Source organism: Pelophylax lessonae (genome assembly GCF_965119305.1).
Source record: "Pelophylax lessonae genome assembly, chromosome: 12".
Lineage (NCBI taxonomy): Eukaryota > Metazoa > Chordata > Amphibia > Anura > Ranidae > Pelophylax > Pelophylax lessonae.
In genome coordinates, this window is record NC_138779.1 from 31,689,057 (window position 1) to 31,708,149 (window position 19,093).

The 19,093-nt window shown below is 47.3% G+C and overlaps 1 protein-coding gene across 5 annotated transcripts in view; it reads right to left on the reverse strand.

Annotated features, from left to right (window-relative positions):
• CASZ1 (castor zinc finger 1) overlaps window positions 1-19,093 on the reverse strand; it is a 336,500-nt gene that overhangs the window by 103,341 nt on the left and 214,066 nt on the right. The window contains exon 1 of one of the 5 annotated variants that reach the window (XM_082274518.1): window positions 5,613-5,945. The exons of the other annotated variants lie outside the window; for them this stretch is intronic. Coding sequence (XP_082130644.1) covers window positions 5,613-5,661 — 49 coding nt within the window. The 5' untranslated portion in view covers window positions 5,662-5,945. Of the gene's footprint in view, window positions 1-5,612; window positions 5,946-19,093 lie in introns of those variants that run through there. 5 annotated transcript variants of the gene reach the window in all.

A 19,093-nucleotide genomic window follows, 5' to 3' on the forward strand; every position in this document is an offset into this window, starting at 1 on the left:
ACACCTACAACAATGTATACAAGGATCACAGCCTCAACCTCACACCTACAACACTGTATACAAGGATCACAGCTTTAACTTCACACCTACAACAATGTATAGAAGGATCACAGCCTCACACCTACAACAATGTATAGAAGGATCACAGCCTCAACCTCACACCTACAACACTTTATACAAGTATTACTATGTATCACACAATGTATACAAGAATCAAAATATACCAAACAATGTATACATGTATTAAAATGTATCACAGAATGTATGCAAGTTTTACAATGTATCACACAATGTATACAAGTATTACAAACATAATGTATATAAGTATTACAGTGTATAACGCAGTGTATCACACAATGTATAAAGGTATCAAAATGTATCACAATATATCACATAATGTATACAAGTATTACAATGTATAACACAATGTATACAAGTATCACAATTTATCCCCTCCAAAGTATAAAAGTATCAAAGCCCCAACATCATGGATATCATGATGTATAACACAATGTATAGAAGTATCACAGCCCCAGCATCACAGGTATAACATTGTGTACTGCAAAGTATATAAGTATCCCAATGTATCACACAGAGTATACAGGTATCACATTGTATCACACAATATATACAAGTATAAAAATGTGTAGCACAATGTATAGAAGTATCACAGCCCCAACATCACAGGTATTACAATGTATACAACTATCACAATGTATTGCATAATGTATACAAGTATCACAAGGTATAAAGTAATCACACAATGTATAAAAGAATCACAATGTATCACACAATGTGTACAAGTATCACCCAATGTATACAGTATCACAGCTCCAACATCACAGGTATTACAATGTATACAACTATCACAATGTATCGCATAATGTATACAAGTATCACATAATGTATACAAGTATCACAATGTATCACACAATGTATAAAAGAATCACACAATGTATAAAAGAATCACAATGTATCACACAATGTGTACAAGTAACACACAATGTATACAGTATCACAGCTCCAACATCACAAGTATCGCAGTATATACAAAGCATTAAAATGTATGTACAAGTATAAAAATACATAGCAAGTATCACAATGTATAAAACAAGTCCTGTGACCCCCAACTTGTTGCAGTGGGTACACACCTGATTGGTGTCTGGAGGGTTTGTGTGTGCCAGTGTTACACGAGAGTCCAGGAGGGGGAGGAGGAGGGGGGTACAAGTGACAGTTACAGAGGTGTAAAGTGTGAGTTGCCCAGGACTGTACACTATGAAGGGTGCAGGGTGGTATAGATGACTTGTTCTGATTGTTGGGTGGTGTGGAGTTTGAGGGGTGGGGGGGCTCGGTGTTGTGAGCTGTACAGACAGTTTCATCGCTGTTTTGTCTTATGGTGAAATGGAACGATCTCCAGGGTGTGATCACAGTCACCACGGAAACCCTGAGCCATGTGCTGCGACCGTTCCCAGACAATGCCTGCAAGGTTCAACTGCCACCGCCTGCCCCGTCTCCTGCAACACACCTGGACCCCCTTCCATCTGTACACCGTCCCTCCCCAAATATCATCAACCTGTGATGACCCCCCCCCCTCCCCCGTCACAGGCACTGCCTCGTCCCAAATTAATGACATTCTTTTAAGGTTACACAGATATGAAATAAAACCTGAAGTACCAGAAGGTGTGATGAACGGAACATTTATTATCCCGTCCTCCTCCCTGCACCCCAGAGCCCCGCTGCCAACACCACCGCTCTGCACCCCGGAGCCCCGCTGCCAACACCACCGCTCTGCACCCCGGAGCCCCGCTGCCAACGCCACCGCTCTGCACCCCGGAGCCCCGCTGCCAACACCACCGCTCTGCACTCCGGAGCCCCGCCGCCACCGCTCTGCACCCCGGAGCCCCACCACCACCGCTCTGCACCCCGGAGCCCCGCTGCCAACACCACCGCTCTGCACCCCGGAGCCCCGCCGCCACCGCTCTGCACCCCGGAGCCCTGCCACCACCACCACCGCTCTGCACCCCGGAGCCCCGCCACCACCACCACCGCTCTGCACCCCGGAGCCCCGCCACCACCGCTCTGCACCCCGGAGCCCCGCCACCACCACCACCGCTCTGCACCCCGGAGCCCCGCCACCACCGCTCTGCACCCCGGAGCCCCGCCACCACCACCACTGCTCTGCATCCCGGAGCCCCACCACCACCGCCTTTTGCACCCCGGAGCCCCACCACCACCGCTCTGCAGGAAAGTTAGACACACCGACCCGCCGGCATCATTATCAACCTGATCACAAGTAGGACAAAGCAATCCAAATCCCAAAGCTGCCCATACACCAGTAGACTCCCGATAAATAAAGAATAATAAATTCCTTATAGTTCAGTTTGGCTATCTAAAGGGTTAAGTCAATGATCAAATTTCGAGCAAATTTGGAGGGACGGGATGGCCAATTTTTCTTGAACTAATGAAATTCTAACTGTGAATGTGGCTTTCATTCAAAAAAAAAATCGAACTTATTGTAATGTGTATGTTCAGGTACAACCTGTACAATACGTCTGAGATTCCCTTCTACTACACTGCATTGAAGGGTTAAATGAGTGGAGATAGCGAGATAGAACATCCCATCAACGATTTTCCACAACTTCTGCAGGAACGTTCTACTAATGTTCAACCTTTAACCCCATAACTGCTGGTGGAAGGACAGCTTTAGATGGGACTCAATGAAACCCTACTGTCTATACTGTAACTTAACCCCGTAACTGCCGGTGGAAGGACAGCTTTAGATGGGACTCAGTGAAATGCTACTGTCTATGTTCAACCTTTAACTCCATAACTGCTGGTAGAAGGACAGCTTTACATGGGACTCAATGAAATTCTACTGTTTATACTGTAAATTAACCCCGTAACTGCCGGAAGGACAGCTTTAGATGGGACTCAATGAAATTCTACTGTCTATATTGAAACTTAACCCTATAACTGCTGGTGGAAGGACAGCTTTAGAACTAGTGTATGGGTAGATTTAGAAACCCTGCTGTCTATATTCAAACTTAACTCTATAAGTGCTGCTGAGTGGTTAGCTTTAGATGGGACTCAATTAAATACAAATGTCTATATTCAAACTTAACTCCATAACTGCCAGTGGATTGATTTACATGGGATTCAATTAATTTTAGACTGTCTATACTCATTCTTAACTCTGTAACGACTGGCAGGTGAGTAGCTTTAGGTAGGACTCAGTTAAATCCTACGGTGTATATGCAACAAACTTAACTCTATAACTGCTGGTGGATGGCAAGCTTTAACTGGGACACAATAACATTCTACAATCTATATTCAAACCTAACTATGTACAACTGGTGTATGAGTAATGCAACTCCACAGTCTTTATTTAACCGTAACTCTTTCAGTACCAGTGCATGAGAAGCTTTGGATGAAGACCCAATTAAATTCTACTGTCTATATATTTAACCTTAACTCTATAAGTACTGGTGGATGGGTAGCTTTCAATGAGACCCATTTCAATTCTAATGTCTGTATTATATCCTAACTCTATAAGTACAGGTGGATAGGCAGCATTTCAATCTTAACTCTTTGAGTACCAGTGGATGAGTAGCTTTAGATGAAGACCCAATTAAACTCTACAGTCTACATTCAACCTTCACTCTATAAGTGCCAGTGGATGGGTAGCGTTAGATGAGACCCAATTCGATTCTAAAGTCTACATTCAATCTTAACTCTGTAAGTGCCAGTGGATGGGTAGCGTTAGATGAGACCCAATTCAATTCTAAAGTCTATATTCAATCTTAACTCTAGAACTACCAATGGGTGAATAGATTTAGGTGAGACTCAATTCAATTCTAATGTCTGTATTTAATCTTAACTCTATAAGTGCTGGAGGGTGGGTAGATTTAGATGAATCTCAATGTAATTTTTTATAGTCAATATACCACCTTAACTCTATAAATGCCAGTGGATGAGTAGCATGAAACCCAATTACATTCTAAAGTGTACATTCAATCTTAACTCTATAAGCGCCAGTGGATGAGTAGCATAACACCCAATTTAATTCTAAAGTCCATATTCAATCTTAACTCTATACGTGCCAGTGGATGAGTAGCATAAGTTGAATCTTAATGTAATTCTATTCTCTATATTCAAACTTAACTCTATAAGTGCCAGTGGATGAGTAGCATGAGACCCAATTTAATTCTAAAGTCTACATTCAATCTTAACTCTATACGTGCTGGTGGATAGGTAGCTTCAGTTGAACCTCAATGTAATTCTACTCTCTATATTCAACCTTAACTCTATAAGCGCCAGTAGATGAGTAGCATGAGACCCAATTAAATTCTAAAGTTTACATTGAATATTAACTCTATACGTGCCAGTGGATGAGTAGCATAAGTTGAATCTTAATGTAATTCTATTCTCTATATTAAAACTTAACTCTATAAGCGCCAGTGGATGAGTAGCATAACACCCAATTTAATTCTAAAGTCTACATTCAATCTTAACTCTATAAGTGCTGGTGCATAGGTGGCTTTAATTGAATCTCAATGTAATTCTATTCTCTATATTCAAACTTAACTCTATAAGTGCCAGTGGATGAGTAGCATGAGACCCAATTACATTATAAAGTTTACATTGAATCTTAACTCTACAAGTGCCAGTAGATGAGTAGCATACGTTGAATCTCAATGTAACTCTATTCTCTATATTCAAACTTAACTCTATAAGTGCCAGTAGATGAGTAGCATGAGACCCAATTACATTATAAAGTCTACATTGAATCTTAACTCTATAAGTGCCAGTAGATGAGCAGCATAAGTTGAATCTCAATGTAATTCTATTCTCTATATTCAAACTTAACTCTATAAGTGCCAGTGGATGAGTAGCATAAGACCCAATTAAATACTAAAGTCTACATTGAATCTTAACTCTATAAGTACTGGTGGATAGGTAGCTTTAGAGGAAGACCCAATTAAACTTCACAGTCTATATTCATCCTTAACTCCACAACTACCAGCGGATGAGAAGCTTTAACTAAAACTCAATGAAATTCAAACGTCTTTATTCAGCCCTGACTATGGAAGGACCGGCATGCGGGACTCGGCATGCCAGCTCGGTAGAATGGGATCAACAACAAAGAGCAGAGTTTCGTCTTACACAGCAGAAGTCCACAAACACAACAAAAGGTACAAAAAGAAGAAGAAGACATTGATCGGGCAGCCTGCGATCACCTCCGGGGGAAACCATTATCATCCTTCAACAAACACACGGGGAAGGGACGGAGTGTAAGGAGCAGAGTGGCCGGCGCTGGACGGTCCAGAGCCCGGAGTGGCACTGCCAGCTGAAGGTTGGCTCTCCAATAATGCCAACACTTGATGAAAGTTTGCTGAGAGCAGCAGCAGCAGTGCCGGTCCAGGCTGCCTCTGAGCTCATTACTATATAAAGCTAAACAGAAAGTGACGGCAAACAATGGCTCTAGTCAGACTGAAACAACAGCAGCGAGTCAGGAAGAAACACAATCGGAACAGACAGAGAGAAGAGGCTTTTATTTAAAGTTCACGCACACTTCAGGATAAAGAAGAGCCGGGCAAGTGCCGGGTACTCACCATAGTCAGAGAATCCAAAGCTGAATTCACTTAAATAATCAACTTTCATAATACTTAATTAAAATCTAATTGAGGCAGATTGGCTTCCCGGATCACAAGTTGTATGACTGATGTCACTGTGCGTGTCGGTGGGAGCTCTGTCAGCGGAGAGCAGGCGGGCGCATAGGATTGGCACAGCAGAGATGGCAACGCCTCCTCCTCCTGGCCTTACCAACTGGCTAGAGGGGCAGGTGAAAGATCAGAGGGTGTCCCTGTCCCAGTCCCTGGCTGTGCTTCCCTCTCTGAGCTGGAGGAGAAGTGAAGCAGATCCCAGCATAGACTTTACACACAGCCAGGCTGCCCTATCAGGGTGTCGCTGCTACAGGGGCCGTCCTTCCTGCTCTACAGGCTTCTTCCAGCTTCACAGTCCCTGACACTGGAGGCGGGACTGACACATTCCCAAACATAACACACGCTGCTGTCCTTCCACCTTCACTGTCCCTGCACAGTCCTACATCACTGTCCCTGCACAGTCCTACATCACTGTCCCTGCACAGTCCTACATTACAGTCCTACATCACTGTTCCTAAACAGTCCTACATTACTGTCCCTACACAGTCCTACATCACTGTCCCTACACAGTCCCTGACACTGGAGGCGGGACCCGGTGCTGAACATAACGCACGCTGCTGTCCTTCCACCTTCACTGTCCCTGCACAGTCCTACATCACTGTCCCTAAACAGTCCTACATTACTGTCCTACATCACTGTCCCTGCACAGTCCTACATTACTGTCCTACATCACTGTCCCTGCACAGTCCTACATTACTGTCCCTACACAGTCCCTGACACTGGAGGCGGGACCCGGTGCTGAACATTCCCAAACACAACACACGCTGCTGTCCTTCCACAGTCCCTGCACTGTCCTACATCACTGTCCCTACACAGTCCCTGCACTGTCCTTCATCACTGTCCCTACATCACTGTCCCTACACAGTCCCTGCACTGTCCTTCATCACTGTCCCTACATCACTGTCCCTACACAGTCCCTGCACTGTCCCTACATCACTGTCCCTGCACAGTCCTACATCACTGTCCCTACACAGTCCCTGCACTGTCCCTACATCACTGTCCCTACACAGTCCCTGCACTGTCCTTCATCACTGTCCCTACATCACTGTCCCTACACAGTCCCTGCACTGTCCCTACATCACTGTCCCTACACAGTCCTACATCACTGTCCCTACACAGTCCCTGACACTGGAGGCGGGACCCGGTGCTGAACATTCCCAAACATAACACACGCTGCTGTCCTTCCACCTTCACTGTCCCTGCACAGTCCTACATCACTGTCCCTACACAGTCCCTGACACTGGAGGCGGGACCCGGTGCTGAACATTCCCAAACACAACACACGCTACTGTCCTTCCACAGTCCCTGCACTGTCCTACATCACTGTCCCTACACAGTCCCTGACACTGGAGGCGGGACCGGCACAGCACATTCCCAAACACAACATACACGCTGCTGTCCTTCCACCTTCACTGCCAGGCCAGGACAACGCTACAGTCCCTGCACAGTCCATGTCCCTACACTGTCCTACATCAGTCTCCCTACACAGCCGCTGCACTGTCCCACATTAGTGTCCCTACACAGTCCCTGCACTGGATGGATGGATGGATGGATGGATGGATGGATGGGTGAGTGGATGGATGAGGGGATGGATGGATGAAGGGATGGATGGATGAGGGGGGTGGATGGATGGATGGATGAGTGGATGGATGGATGAAGGGATGGATGGGTGGATGAGGGGATGGATGAGTGGTTGGATGGATGGATAAGTGGATGGATGGATGAGGGGATGGATGGATGAAGGGATGGATGGATGGATGGATGAGTGGTTGGATGGATGAGTGGTTGGATGAGGGATGGGTGGATGGGCTGTATAGCAGGTTGCAGTATTGTCCTCCCATACACTCTTACATATAATAAACGTTACCTCCTTATTTCCGTTTTCACACAGAACTATAACTACGACCACAACATCCTGTATTATGACACAGCAGACGAATGATTATTTATCACTCACTCTTCTATCATCACACCTTTCATATCTCTTCATCCATACACTCTACAATCTCCTTCATGACAGCCATACACTATACAATCTGGTTGCACAATCTCCTTAATTCATACTCTGACTCTGTATCCAATCAGGTAGGACCTCACACTACATATAGTATGGCAGATCTAAAGACGATTGTACAATCAGATTGTATAGTGTATGGCCGCCATAAAGGGATTGTACAATCAGATTGTATAGTGTATGGCCACTATGACGGATGAATTTAAAGCCAATGGAGGGCTGTGATTGGCCCCGCCTCTCCCCAGGGTGTCAGTGATGGGGCGGGGCACAGACACATCTTGGTAACGCTCTCACCCCTTCTGTACGGAGATATTTTATATTTCTCACATGCGATAAAATCGTGATTTTTGCTGATACAACCCCCGACAATTATATCTTATCTGAAGGGCGGGGCCCCGGAGAATACAATGGTGGCTGCTGCAGATAATTATACTTTTTTTCTGGAAGACAAACAATACATGAATGTTCTCACAAATCCCCTCCATGGATAATACAGGGTTCATAGCCCTGCATTGTACCTATGGCACCGAGACTCCGCCCACTGACCGAAGCTTTGAGGAGAGTGTAGGAGCCTGATGGAGCGGGGAGTCAGGCACAGGGGTGACCACTGGGGGTGCTGTTATTCAGGAGTGTAGAACTACTAGAACATTGCTGGTGCAGGAGCACACAGGAGTGACCACTAGGGACGCTGTTACTCAGGAGTGTAGAACTACTAGAACATTGCTGGTGCAGGAGTACACTGGGGTGACCACTAGGGGCGCTGTTACTTGGAGTGTGGAACTACTAGAACAGTGATGGTGAACCTTGGCACCCCAGATGTTTTGGAACTACATTTCCCATGATGCTCATGCACTCTGCAGTGTAGTTGAGCATCATGGGAAATGTAGTTCCAAAACATCTGGGGTGCCAAGGTTCCCCATCACTGTACTAGAACATTGCTGGTGCAGGAGCACACAGGGGTGACCACTGGGGGCACTGTTACTCAGGAGTGTAGAGCTACTAGAACATTGCTGGTGCAGGAGCACACTGGGGTGACCACTAGGGGCACTGTTACACAGGAATGTAGAACTACTAGAACATTGCTGGTGTAAGAGTACACAGGGGTGACCACTGGGGGCACTGTTACTCAGGAGTGTAGAACTACTAGAACATTGCTGGTGCAGGAGCACACAGAGGTGACCACTGGGGGCGCTGTTATTTAGGAGTGCAGAACTACTAGAACATTACTTGTGCAGGAGTACACAGGGGTGACCACTAGGGGCGCTGGCGCTGTTACTCAGGAGTGTAGAACTACTAGAACATTGCTGGTGCAGGAGTACACTGGGGTGACCACTAGGGGAGCTGTTACTCAGGAGTGTAGAACCATTAGAACATTGCTGGTGCAGGAGCACACAGGAGTGACCACTAGGCGAGCTGTTACTCAGGAGTGTAGAACTACTAGAACATTGCTGGTGCAGGAGTACACAGGAGTGACCACTAGGGGCGCTGTTGCTCAGGAGTGTAGAACTACTAGAACATTGCTGGTGTAAGAGTACACAGAGGTGACCACTGGGGGCGCTGTTACTCAGGAGTGTAGAACTACTAGAACATTGCTGGTGTAAGAGTACACAGGGGTGACCACTGGGGGCACTGTTACTCAGGAGTGTAGAACTACTAGAACATTGCTGGTGCAGGAGCACACAGAGGTGACCACTGGGGGCGCTGTTATTTAGGAGTGCAGAACTACTAGAACATTACTTGTGCAGGAGTACACAGGGGTGACCACTAGGGGTGCTGTTACTCAGGAGTATAACACTACTTGAGCATTGCTGGTGCAGGAGTACACAGGGGTGACCACTGGGGGCGCTGTTACTTGGACTGTAACATAACTAGAACATTGCTGGTGCAGGAGCACACAGGAGTGAATACTGGGGGTGCTGTTACGCAGGAGTGTAGAACAACTAGAACATTGCTGGTGCAGGAGAGCACAGGGGTGACCATTGGGGGGCGCTGTTACTCAGGAGTGTAGAACTGCTAGAACATTGCTAGTGCAAAAGTACACATGGGTGACCACTAGGGGCGCTGTTACTCAGGAGTGTAGAACTACTAGAAATTGCTGGTGCAGGAGCACACAGGGGTGACCACTGGGGGCGCTGGTACTCAGGAGTGTACAAGTACTAGAACATTGCTGGTGCAGGAGTACACAGGGGTGACCACTAGGGGCGCTGTTACTCAGAAGTGTAGAACTGATAGAACATTGCTGGTGCAGGAGAGCACAGGGGTGACCACTAGGGGCGCTGTTACTCAGAAGTGTAGAACTGATAGAACATTGCTGGTGCAGGAGAGCACAGGGGTGACCACTAGGGGCGCTGTTACTCAGAAGTGTAGAACTGATAGAACATTGCTGGTGCAGGAGAGCACAGGGGTGACCACTAGGGGTGCTGTTACTTGGACTGTAATACTACTAGAATATTACTGGTGCAGGAACACACATGGGTGACCACTAGGGGCGCTGTTACTCAGGAGTGTAGAACTACTAGAAATTGCTGGTGCAGGAGCACACAGGGGTGACCACTGGGGGCGCTGGTACTGAGGAGTGTACAAGTACTAGAACATTACTGGTGCAGGAGTACACAGGGGTGACCACTAGGGGCGCTGTTACTCGGGAATGTAGAACTACTAGAACATTACTGGTGTAAGAATACACAGGGGTGACCACTAGGGGCGCTGTTACTCAGAAGTGTGGAACTACTTGAACATTGCAGGTGCAGGAGCACACAGGGGTGACCACTAGGGGTGCTGTTACTTGGACTGAAATACTACTAGAATATTACTGGTGCAGGAACACACAGGGGTGACCACTAGGGGCGCTGTTATTCAGAAGCGTGGAACTACTTGAACTTTGCAGGTGCAGGAGAGCACAGGGGTGACCACTAGGGGCGCTGTTACTCAGGAGTGTAGAACTACTAGAACATTGCTGGTGCAGAAGTACACGGGTGACCACTGGGGCGCTGTTACTCAGGAATGTAGAACTACTAGAACATTGCTGTAGCAGGAGCACACAGGGCTGACCACTAGGGGTGCTGTTACTTGCACTGTAACACTACTAGAACATTAATGGTGCAGGAGCACATAGGGGTGACCACTAGGGGCGCTGTTACTAAGGAGTGTAGAACTACTAGAACATTGCTGGTGCAGGAGTACACTGGGGTGACCACTGGGGGCGCTGTTACTTGGAGTGTGGAACTACTAGAACATTGCTGGTGCAGGAGAGCACAGGGGTGACCACTGAGGGCGCTGTTACTCAGGAGTGTACGAGTACTAGTACATTACTGGTGCAGGAGCACACAGGGATGACCACTGGGGGCGCTGTTACTTGGAGTGTGGAACTACTAGAACATTGCTGGTACAGGAGAGCACAGGGGTGACCATTGGGGGGCGCTGTTAATCAGGAGTGTAGAACTGCTAGAACATTGCTGGTGCAGAAGCACACAGAGGTTACCACTAGGTGCGCTGTTACTCAGGACAGAGTGTAGAACTACTAGAACATTGCTGTACAGGAGAGTACAGGGGTGAACACTAGGGGAGCTGTTCTTCAGGAGTGTAGAACTAGTATAATGTTGCTGGTGCAGAAGTGCACAGGGGTGACCACTGGGGGCATCCTTACTCAGGTGTGTAAAAGTACTAGAACATTGCTGATGCAGGAGCACACAGGGGTGACCACTAGGGGCGCTGTTACTCAGAAGTGTAAAAGTATTAGAACAGGGGTGCATTTTAGAAGTTCAATCACAATACTAATATGAATGGTGAATAATCGCTAAGAATAGCAATCAATCTCTCCACAGATGGAATAATGGCTCTCTATGGCTGTGACATTAGGATCGCCTCCTGAACACCTGTTGGCAGCTGTCTAGCTATGAATCACTTTTTAGAGAATGAACAATCACATGCAACGCTCCCAATGTATATGATAAGCTGCCGCTCCTTGTGAAGGGGGACTGGCCTTGTCTCCGCCCCCTCCTGTCATTATCTATGGGCAGCCTGTAGTGGGTGGGGTCTGCTAGGCTTTGTTTTAGTTTTGGACAGAGTGAAGAGGGATTAGAACCCCTGTCAGGTTTTTATTGCTGTCTGTGCCTCCGTTAGTGAGATTCACCCTCTCGATTTGTCCTGGTGACTGTTATCACCGAGAGTGAAAGAAAATCCCAAATTTTGGGTTGTCCCCTGAACAGGAATGGAGGGGAAAACTTCCAATGGGGACACTAGTTCTGGGATTCCCCCACTGTGGAGGGATTTCCTCTCACTTCCTGTTTTGGGCTATGGGACAGGAAGTCAATGGAAATCTCCCAATGGGACACAGACAGGGGTTACAACTCTCTCTTACTCCAACCAAAAAAAAAAAGTCAATGTCATGTGTTTGAAAAACTTGCTACATTGTATTCATTGAGCTGCACATATATCATCTCCTCCAGTATTTCAGGACAACCCCCTGCTGTGCCCTCCCCCTCCCCCATCGTTATCTCTGTAGTCTGTCCCCATCCTAGTTTTGTATGGTGATGAAGTCCATGTAAAGCTGGCTGTACGCTGTGTGAATCTCAACCTGTTCATGGTGAATCGCCAACATTCACTGCCCCCCCCCCCCCCACACTTAAAAAATCAAAGGAGCCGGGCATGGCAGTCTTTAACACAGGACAAAGGGGGCAGCTGCCCCACACCCAGTATTTGTTGTGGGGTCCCTTGAGCCCTCAGTGCCCACAAATAGTTGATTATACAGATTCTGTATCTGGGGCCGGCTATCCGGGAGAACTTGGTCATCCACGTCCATTAAGCTGGCCATACACTGGTACAACTTCCTATAAAAAGTGTTCATTTTCAGAACATTCCTTCACCTTTCTAATGGTTAGTGGGCTCAGATCGACGATCGTTTTCAGTCCTACTGACAGGAAAACTGATAGGAGCGGGATGGGAAACGTTCCTTCATAATGTAAATGTGAAATTCCTTTGGGAAAATCTTGTGATGAAAGCCGTTCAATGTCTGGGATCCCATTTTCTTTAACAAAATGATGGCAAGATCGAATGTACAGACGACTGATTTTTCAGCATTTCCATACAAGCATTCGAACAGAATTCTACCGGTACATGGCCAGCTTTAGGGTAGATCAAGGAACTTGTTCAATCTTTTTTGTTCGGTTCTCAGACTGAGCCCTTGTTCACACTATGCGATGCGAGAAATACAGTGAATCCTATGCGTTTCTTGCACCCCACTTCAATCGCACGGCATCCATGCGATCTGCTGCAGGTGTCATTGTTAGATTACCGACACCCCGAAACAGATTTCAAAACGCAGTTTGATTGCCAGAATCACGTTGCATGGGTGTGAACACTTATTTGATGCAAATCAGGTGCAGAAAAAAAGGGTCTTGCACCATTTTGGTGCTGATGCGATGCGATTTAAGCGAATCACATGAGGTGTTACGCACGCACTAGTGTGAATCTAGGCTCAATGGAAGAAATCTAACAGTGTGCGGCCAGCTTTGTTGTAATGTGAAATCGGTCGCTGTGCCTCTACAACATCTAAGCGCTCATTCACAGGGGCGTCTGAAACGCAGTGTTTAGATGTGTACAGCGCCCCATTTTCTATGCATTTAAACTAGGGGCCATGGGAATCAAAAGAGAATCAATGGGAAACCAAATGAGAATCAATGGGGAACCAATGCGGAATCATTGGAGAATCAATGGGTAATCAATGCGGAACTAAAGGAGAATCAATGGGGAACCAAAGAAGAATCAATGGGGAACCAATGGGGAATCATTGGAGAATCAATGGCGAACCAAAGGAGAATCAATGGGGAACCAAAGAAGAATCAATGGGGAATCAATGGGGAACCAAAGGAGAATCAATGGGGAACCAATGGGGAATCATTGGAGAATCAATAGCAAACCAAAGGAGAATCAATGGGGAACCAATGGGGAATCATTGGAGAATCAATGGCAAACCAAAGGAGAATCAATGGTGAATCACTGGGGAACCAATGGGTTATCAGTATTGAACCAAAGGAGAATCAATGGGGAAAGAATGTGGAGCCAAAGGAGAATAAATGGGGAACCAAAGGAGAATCAATGGGGAATCATTGGAGAATCAATGGCGAACCAAAGGAGAATCAATGGGGAACCAAAGAAGAATCAATGGGGAATCATTGGAGAATCAATGGGGAACCAAAGGAGAATCAATGGGGAACCAATGGGGAATCATTGGAGAATCAATAGCAAACCAAAGGAGAATCAATGGGGAACCAATGGGGAATCATTGGAGAATCAATGGTGAATCACTGGGGAACCAATGGGTTATCAATATTGAACCAAAGGAGAATAAATGGGGAAAGAATGTGGAGCCAAAGGAGAATAAATGGGGAACCAAAGGAGAATCAATGGGGAACCAATGGGGAATTATTGGAGAATCAATGGCAAACCAAAGGAGAATCAATGGGGAACCAATGGGGAATCAGTATCGAACCAAAGGAGAATCAATGGGGAACCAAAGGAGAATCAATGGGAAATCATTGGAGAATCAATGGCGAACCAAAGGAGAATCAATGGGGAACCAATGGAGAATCAATGGGGAACCAATGGGGAATCAATATCGAACCAAAGGAGAATCAATGGGGAACCAAAGGAAAATCAATATGGAATCAATGGGGAACCAATGGGGAATCAATAGGGAATAAAAGGAGAATCAATAGGGAACCAATGGGGAACCAAAGGAGAATCAATGGGGAACCACTGAGGAATCAAAGGGGAACCAATGAAGAATCAATGGGGCCCTACACACACAGCTGAGTCTACAAACAAAAATGTCTGCCTTGGGCAGCAACATATAATAAAAGGCGGGACCCAGCGAGGTCTGCAGATTGTACACGCCCACACAGTGGGGGAAAGTTAATAAGGCTCCATTCACACTTGTACAATTCCAAAACTGCACCAACTTTGGAGTAATGCGATGCAATGTTGTGATGCAACATTGGATGGGTGTGAATTGGATGCGACTTTGGCTTTGCCCAGTGAAAATGGACAACTGTTGCATTGTATAACATTCAGGTGCGAATTTCATGTAATTTTTGAGGGTTAAAATTGAAGTCTATGGCCCACAAGTTGCATGAAAGTCGGACCAAAATAGTGCATGAACTACTATGAAGTCGCTGCAATTTTAAGTCGCACATATATGAATGGTTATCATTGAAAAACATGGGGAACGACTTGATGTCCAAAGTTGCATGACAAGGCGCACAAGTGTGAATGGAGCCTAAACCTGGAGCACTCAGAATCTGGTGCAGCTGTGCATGGCAGCCAATCAGCTCGTTAAATTAACCTTTGACAATTAGCTCATGTTCACATTGGCGCGGTTTGACATGCGATTTGACCAGTCAAATCGCATAACAAATTGCAGCCTACTGACAGCAATGGCACCTTCCCAAATGATGCAACGCCGACTTTGCGGCATTGCACCGATTTCCAAAAGAAGTTCCTGCACTGCTTTTGGCGACTTTGGGGATGACTTTAATAGACATATGTGTATGACTATGAACCCGCAGAGATTTCTTTCAATTCGCCCCCCAACTCGCACTGAAATGCGGCTTTGAAATCGTGCGAGTTCAGATAAACCACGTTGAGCTTTCTTTAGGTGCGTGTTTTACACCGGATCTTCTGCCAGCCATAGCCTGCATTGCGTGCAAAGAAGACGCATGTGACTGTGTGAATGGAGCCTCAGGCCTCATTTAGACTTGTGGCTGGGGGGGGGGGCGCATAAATGTGCAGTTGAGCTGCGTTTTTGCCATGCTACAACCCCCCTCCCCTTAAGCTGCAATAGGCAGCAAATAGGGGCGTTTACATGCCGCAGTCACGATGCGTCACTTCCGCCTGCGGCACAGTTTAGGCCCCTTTCACAATTGTGTGACCTAAAAGTCGTGCGATATTGCCGCAATTCTGACTGCACTTACAGCAATGCCCATGTCTATGGACCTCAAAGAGCATCAAAGTCAAACCAAAGTAGTGCTGGGACTACTTTGAAGTTGTTGCAACTTGAAGTTGCACGGATATGAACAGTATTCATTGGAAATCATGGGATACGACTTGTCATGCAACTGTAGTCCCAGGTCGCAGGACAAGTCGCACAGGTGTGAAAGGGGGCTTACCCGAAATGTAGCGATCTGTGGGCAGCACACTCAGGCAAATGGGGAGCAATCCCCCCACCCCCCTGCAGTGCACAGGATTGCGGAACGTTTGTCGCAAAAAATGGAGGTAAAACAGGCGATGAGGAGGTGTCACATCGCATATCAGTGCTCTGATGTGCAATCCAAATGTGGATCGGGTTTCAGAGGAAAGAGAGATTTAGACGCACATCTCAATCTACCCTTAAAGTGAAACTAACATCTTCATTCCTCAAAAATCATCCATGCACACCCACTACCTAATGGTGCTGTAATCTATTCTGCATGAGATTTTTCCTTACTGTGTTAAATGGAACATCCTATGTGAGCTCCCGAACCTCTCCTTTTTCCCCCTTACTTCTGCTGGTTTGGAGCAGGGGGGTCTCCAAACTTTTTAAACAAAGGGACAGCTTACTGTCCAGACTTTAGTGGGCCAGACGGTTGTTGTCGGGAGTAAAAAATGTCCCAGCATCAGTTGGAGTAAACTATGCCCCAGCTTTGGTGTCAGTGGGAGGAATAGTGCCCATCATTGGTGTCAGTGAAAGGAATAGTGCCCCATCATTGGTGTCAGTGAGAGGAATAGTGTCCCATCATTGGTGTCAGTGAGAGGAATAGTGCCCCATCATTGGTGTCAGTGGGAGGAATAGTGCCCCATCATTGGTGTCAGTGGGAGGAATAGTGCCCCATCCATGGTGTCAGTGGGAGGAATAGTGCCCCATCCATGGTGTCAGTGGGAGGAATAGTGCCCCATCATTGGTGTCAGTGGGAGGAATAGTGCCCCATCCATGGTGTCAGTGGGAGGAATAGTGCCCCATCCATGGTGTCAGTGGGAGGAACAGTGCCCCATCATTGGTGTCAGTGGGAGGAATAGTGCCCCATCATTGGTGTCAGTGAAAGGAATAGTGCCCCATCATTGGTGTCAGTGAGAGGAATGGTATCCCATCATTGGTGTCAGTGAGAGGAATAGTGTCCCATCATTGGTGTCAGTGAGAGGAATAGTGCCCCATCATTGGTGTCAGTGGGAGGAATAGTGCCCCATCCATGGTGTCAGTGGGAGGAATAGTGCCCCATCATTGGTGTCAGTGGGAGGAATAGTGCCCCATCCATGGTGTCAGTGGGAGGAATAGTGCCCCATCCATGGTGTCAGTGGGAGGAACAGTGCCCCATCATTGGTGTCAGTGGGAGGAATAGTGCCCCATCATTGGTGTCAGTGGGAGGAATAGTGCCCCATCATTGGTGTCAGTGGGAGGAATAGTGCACCATAATTGGTGTTATTTGTCCCATTGTTGGTGTTATTGATAGGAATAGTGCCCCATCATTGGTGACATTGGGAGGAATTGTGCCCAATTATTGGTGTCGTTGTGCCCCATTGTTGGTGTTTTTGAGAGGAACTGTGCCCCATCATTGGGAGGAATTGTGCCCCATCATTGGCGTCACTGAGAGGAACTGTGCCCCATCATTTATGTCATTGAGAGAAACTGTGCCCCATCATTGGTGTCATTGAGAGGAACTGTGCCCCATCATTGGTGTCATTGAGAGGAACTGTGCCCCATCATTGGTGTCATTGAGAGGAACTGTGCCCCATCATTGGTGTCATTGAGAGGAACTGTGCCCCATCATTGGTGTCATTGGTAAGAATTGTGCCCAATTATTGGTGTCGTTGCGCCCTATTGTTGGTGTTTATGAGAGGAACTGTGCCCTATCATTGGTGTCATTGTGCCCCACTGTTGAAATTGAGAGGAGTAGTGCCCCATCATCGGTGTCATTGGGAGGAACTGTACCCTATAATTGGTGTCATTGGGCCCCATTGTTGGTGTTATTGAGAGGAATTTTGCCCCATCATTGGTGTCAGTGGGAGGAATAGTGCCCCATCATTGGTGTCATTGGGAACAATTGTGCCCCATCATTGGTGTCAGTGAATGAAATAGTACCCAAGAGGCCAGATAAAAGCATGCAAAGGGTTGCATCTGGCCCCTGGGCCGCAGTTTGGAGACCACTGGTTTGGAGCAAGCAGTGCCTGTTAGTTGCAGTCCTGTGCACTGCTCCATGCACACTACACATCCCATAGTCCATCTCAGGATAGGCGGCTACATTCCTACGTACAGTGGGACCATGGAGAACGAACGTAGCCACCCTCTAACAGGAAGTCACATCACAGCAGCAAAGAGAGAGGAATTTGGGGGCTTGGAGGAGCAATAGACGGGACTTTTCTGAGTTCGGTCCCTTTCACACAGGCTTTCCGATCCGATCCACCTGTCAGTTTTTCAGGTGGACCTGATCGGATGCTCCATGCATCCCTATGGAGGGGCGGATGACAGCGGTGACATCTCCGCTGACACCCGCTGCTATCCGATCTGTGAAATCTGGACGGATAGAAACCCTATTTTCCATCCGTCTGGAGAACGGACAGGCGGTCCGTTTTCATCCGATCTCCCATAGAGGAGAGCGGGGATCTGACAGCTCCCTCTCTGTAAAGTAAGCGGAGACGGAGCTGTTATCCACCTGCTCAGCAGGGATCGGCGGATCGAACCCCCGCTGAGCAGAACGGACTCCGTCGGGCGCACCACCTGTGTGAAAGGACCCTTAGGAATACAGACTGGAATAGAATTTCGGCCCGGTTTACATCCAGGAATGTTGGGAACACGCGCACGCTTCCCTGACACGCACAGAACGCGCTGCCCTTTAGCAGATGCGCCATTCGTTGTTACCGACACTCCCACACATATACAAACACATGCATTTTTGCACAGGCCACAGCGCCATGCAGGTCATTGCGGCACACTCAGCGACTTCTTTTCCACGTCTTCCCATAGAAATGAAAGGGCCGCTCTACGCGCAACGTACGGGAACGCACGAGCGCGCATGGTTGTTCCTGTAGTTGTGAACCAGGCCTATGATTTTAGTGTGACTCATATCAGGAGGGCGATGTGTGGTGGTATAAAAAGCGTCAACCCCCCAATGTATCCTGACAAGGTGGGGGTCCGCAGTCCCCCCCTCCCCCCCCCCCCAGCAGGCCCTGACAATCCTGCGTTCTCAGGTGGATGGTTGCATTTGTTTGTACCAGTTTGTGCATGTGTGTCAGCCTGCCTTTGTGTACTAAGGCGTGGCAGCGTGTTTACATAAGCGCAGTTGGCACACTGGCCTCTCCGTCTTCATAATCCTGTTAGCTGGCAGCC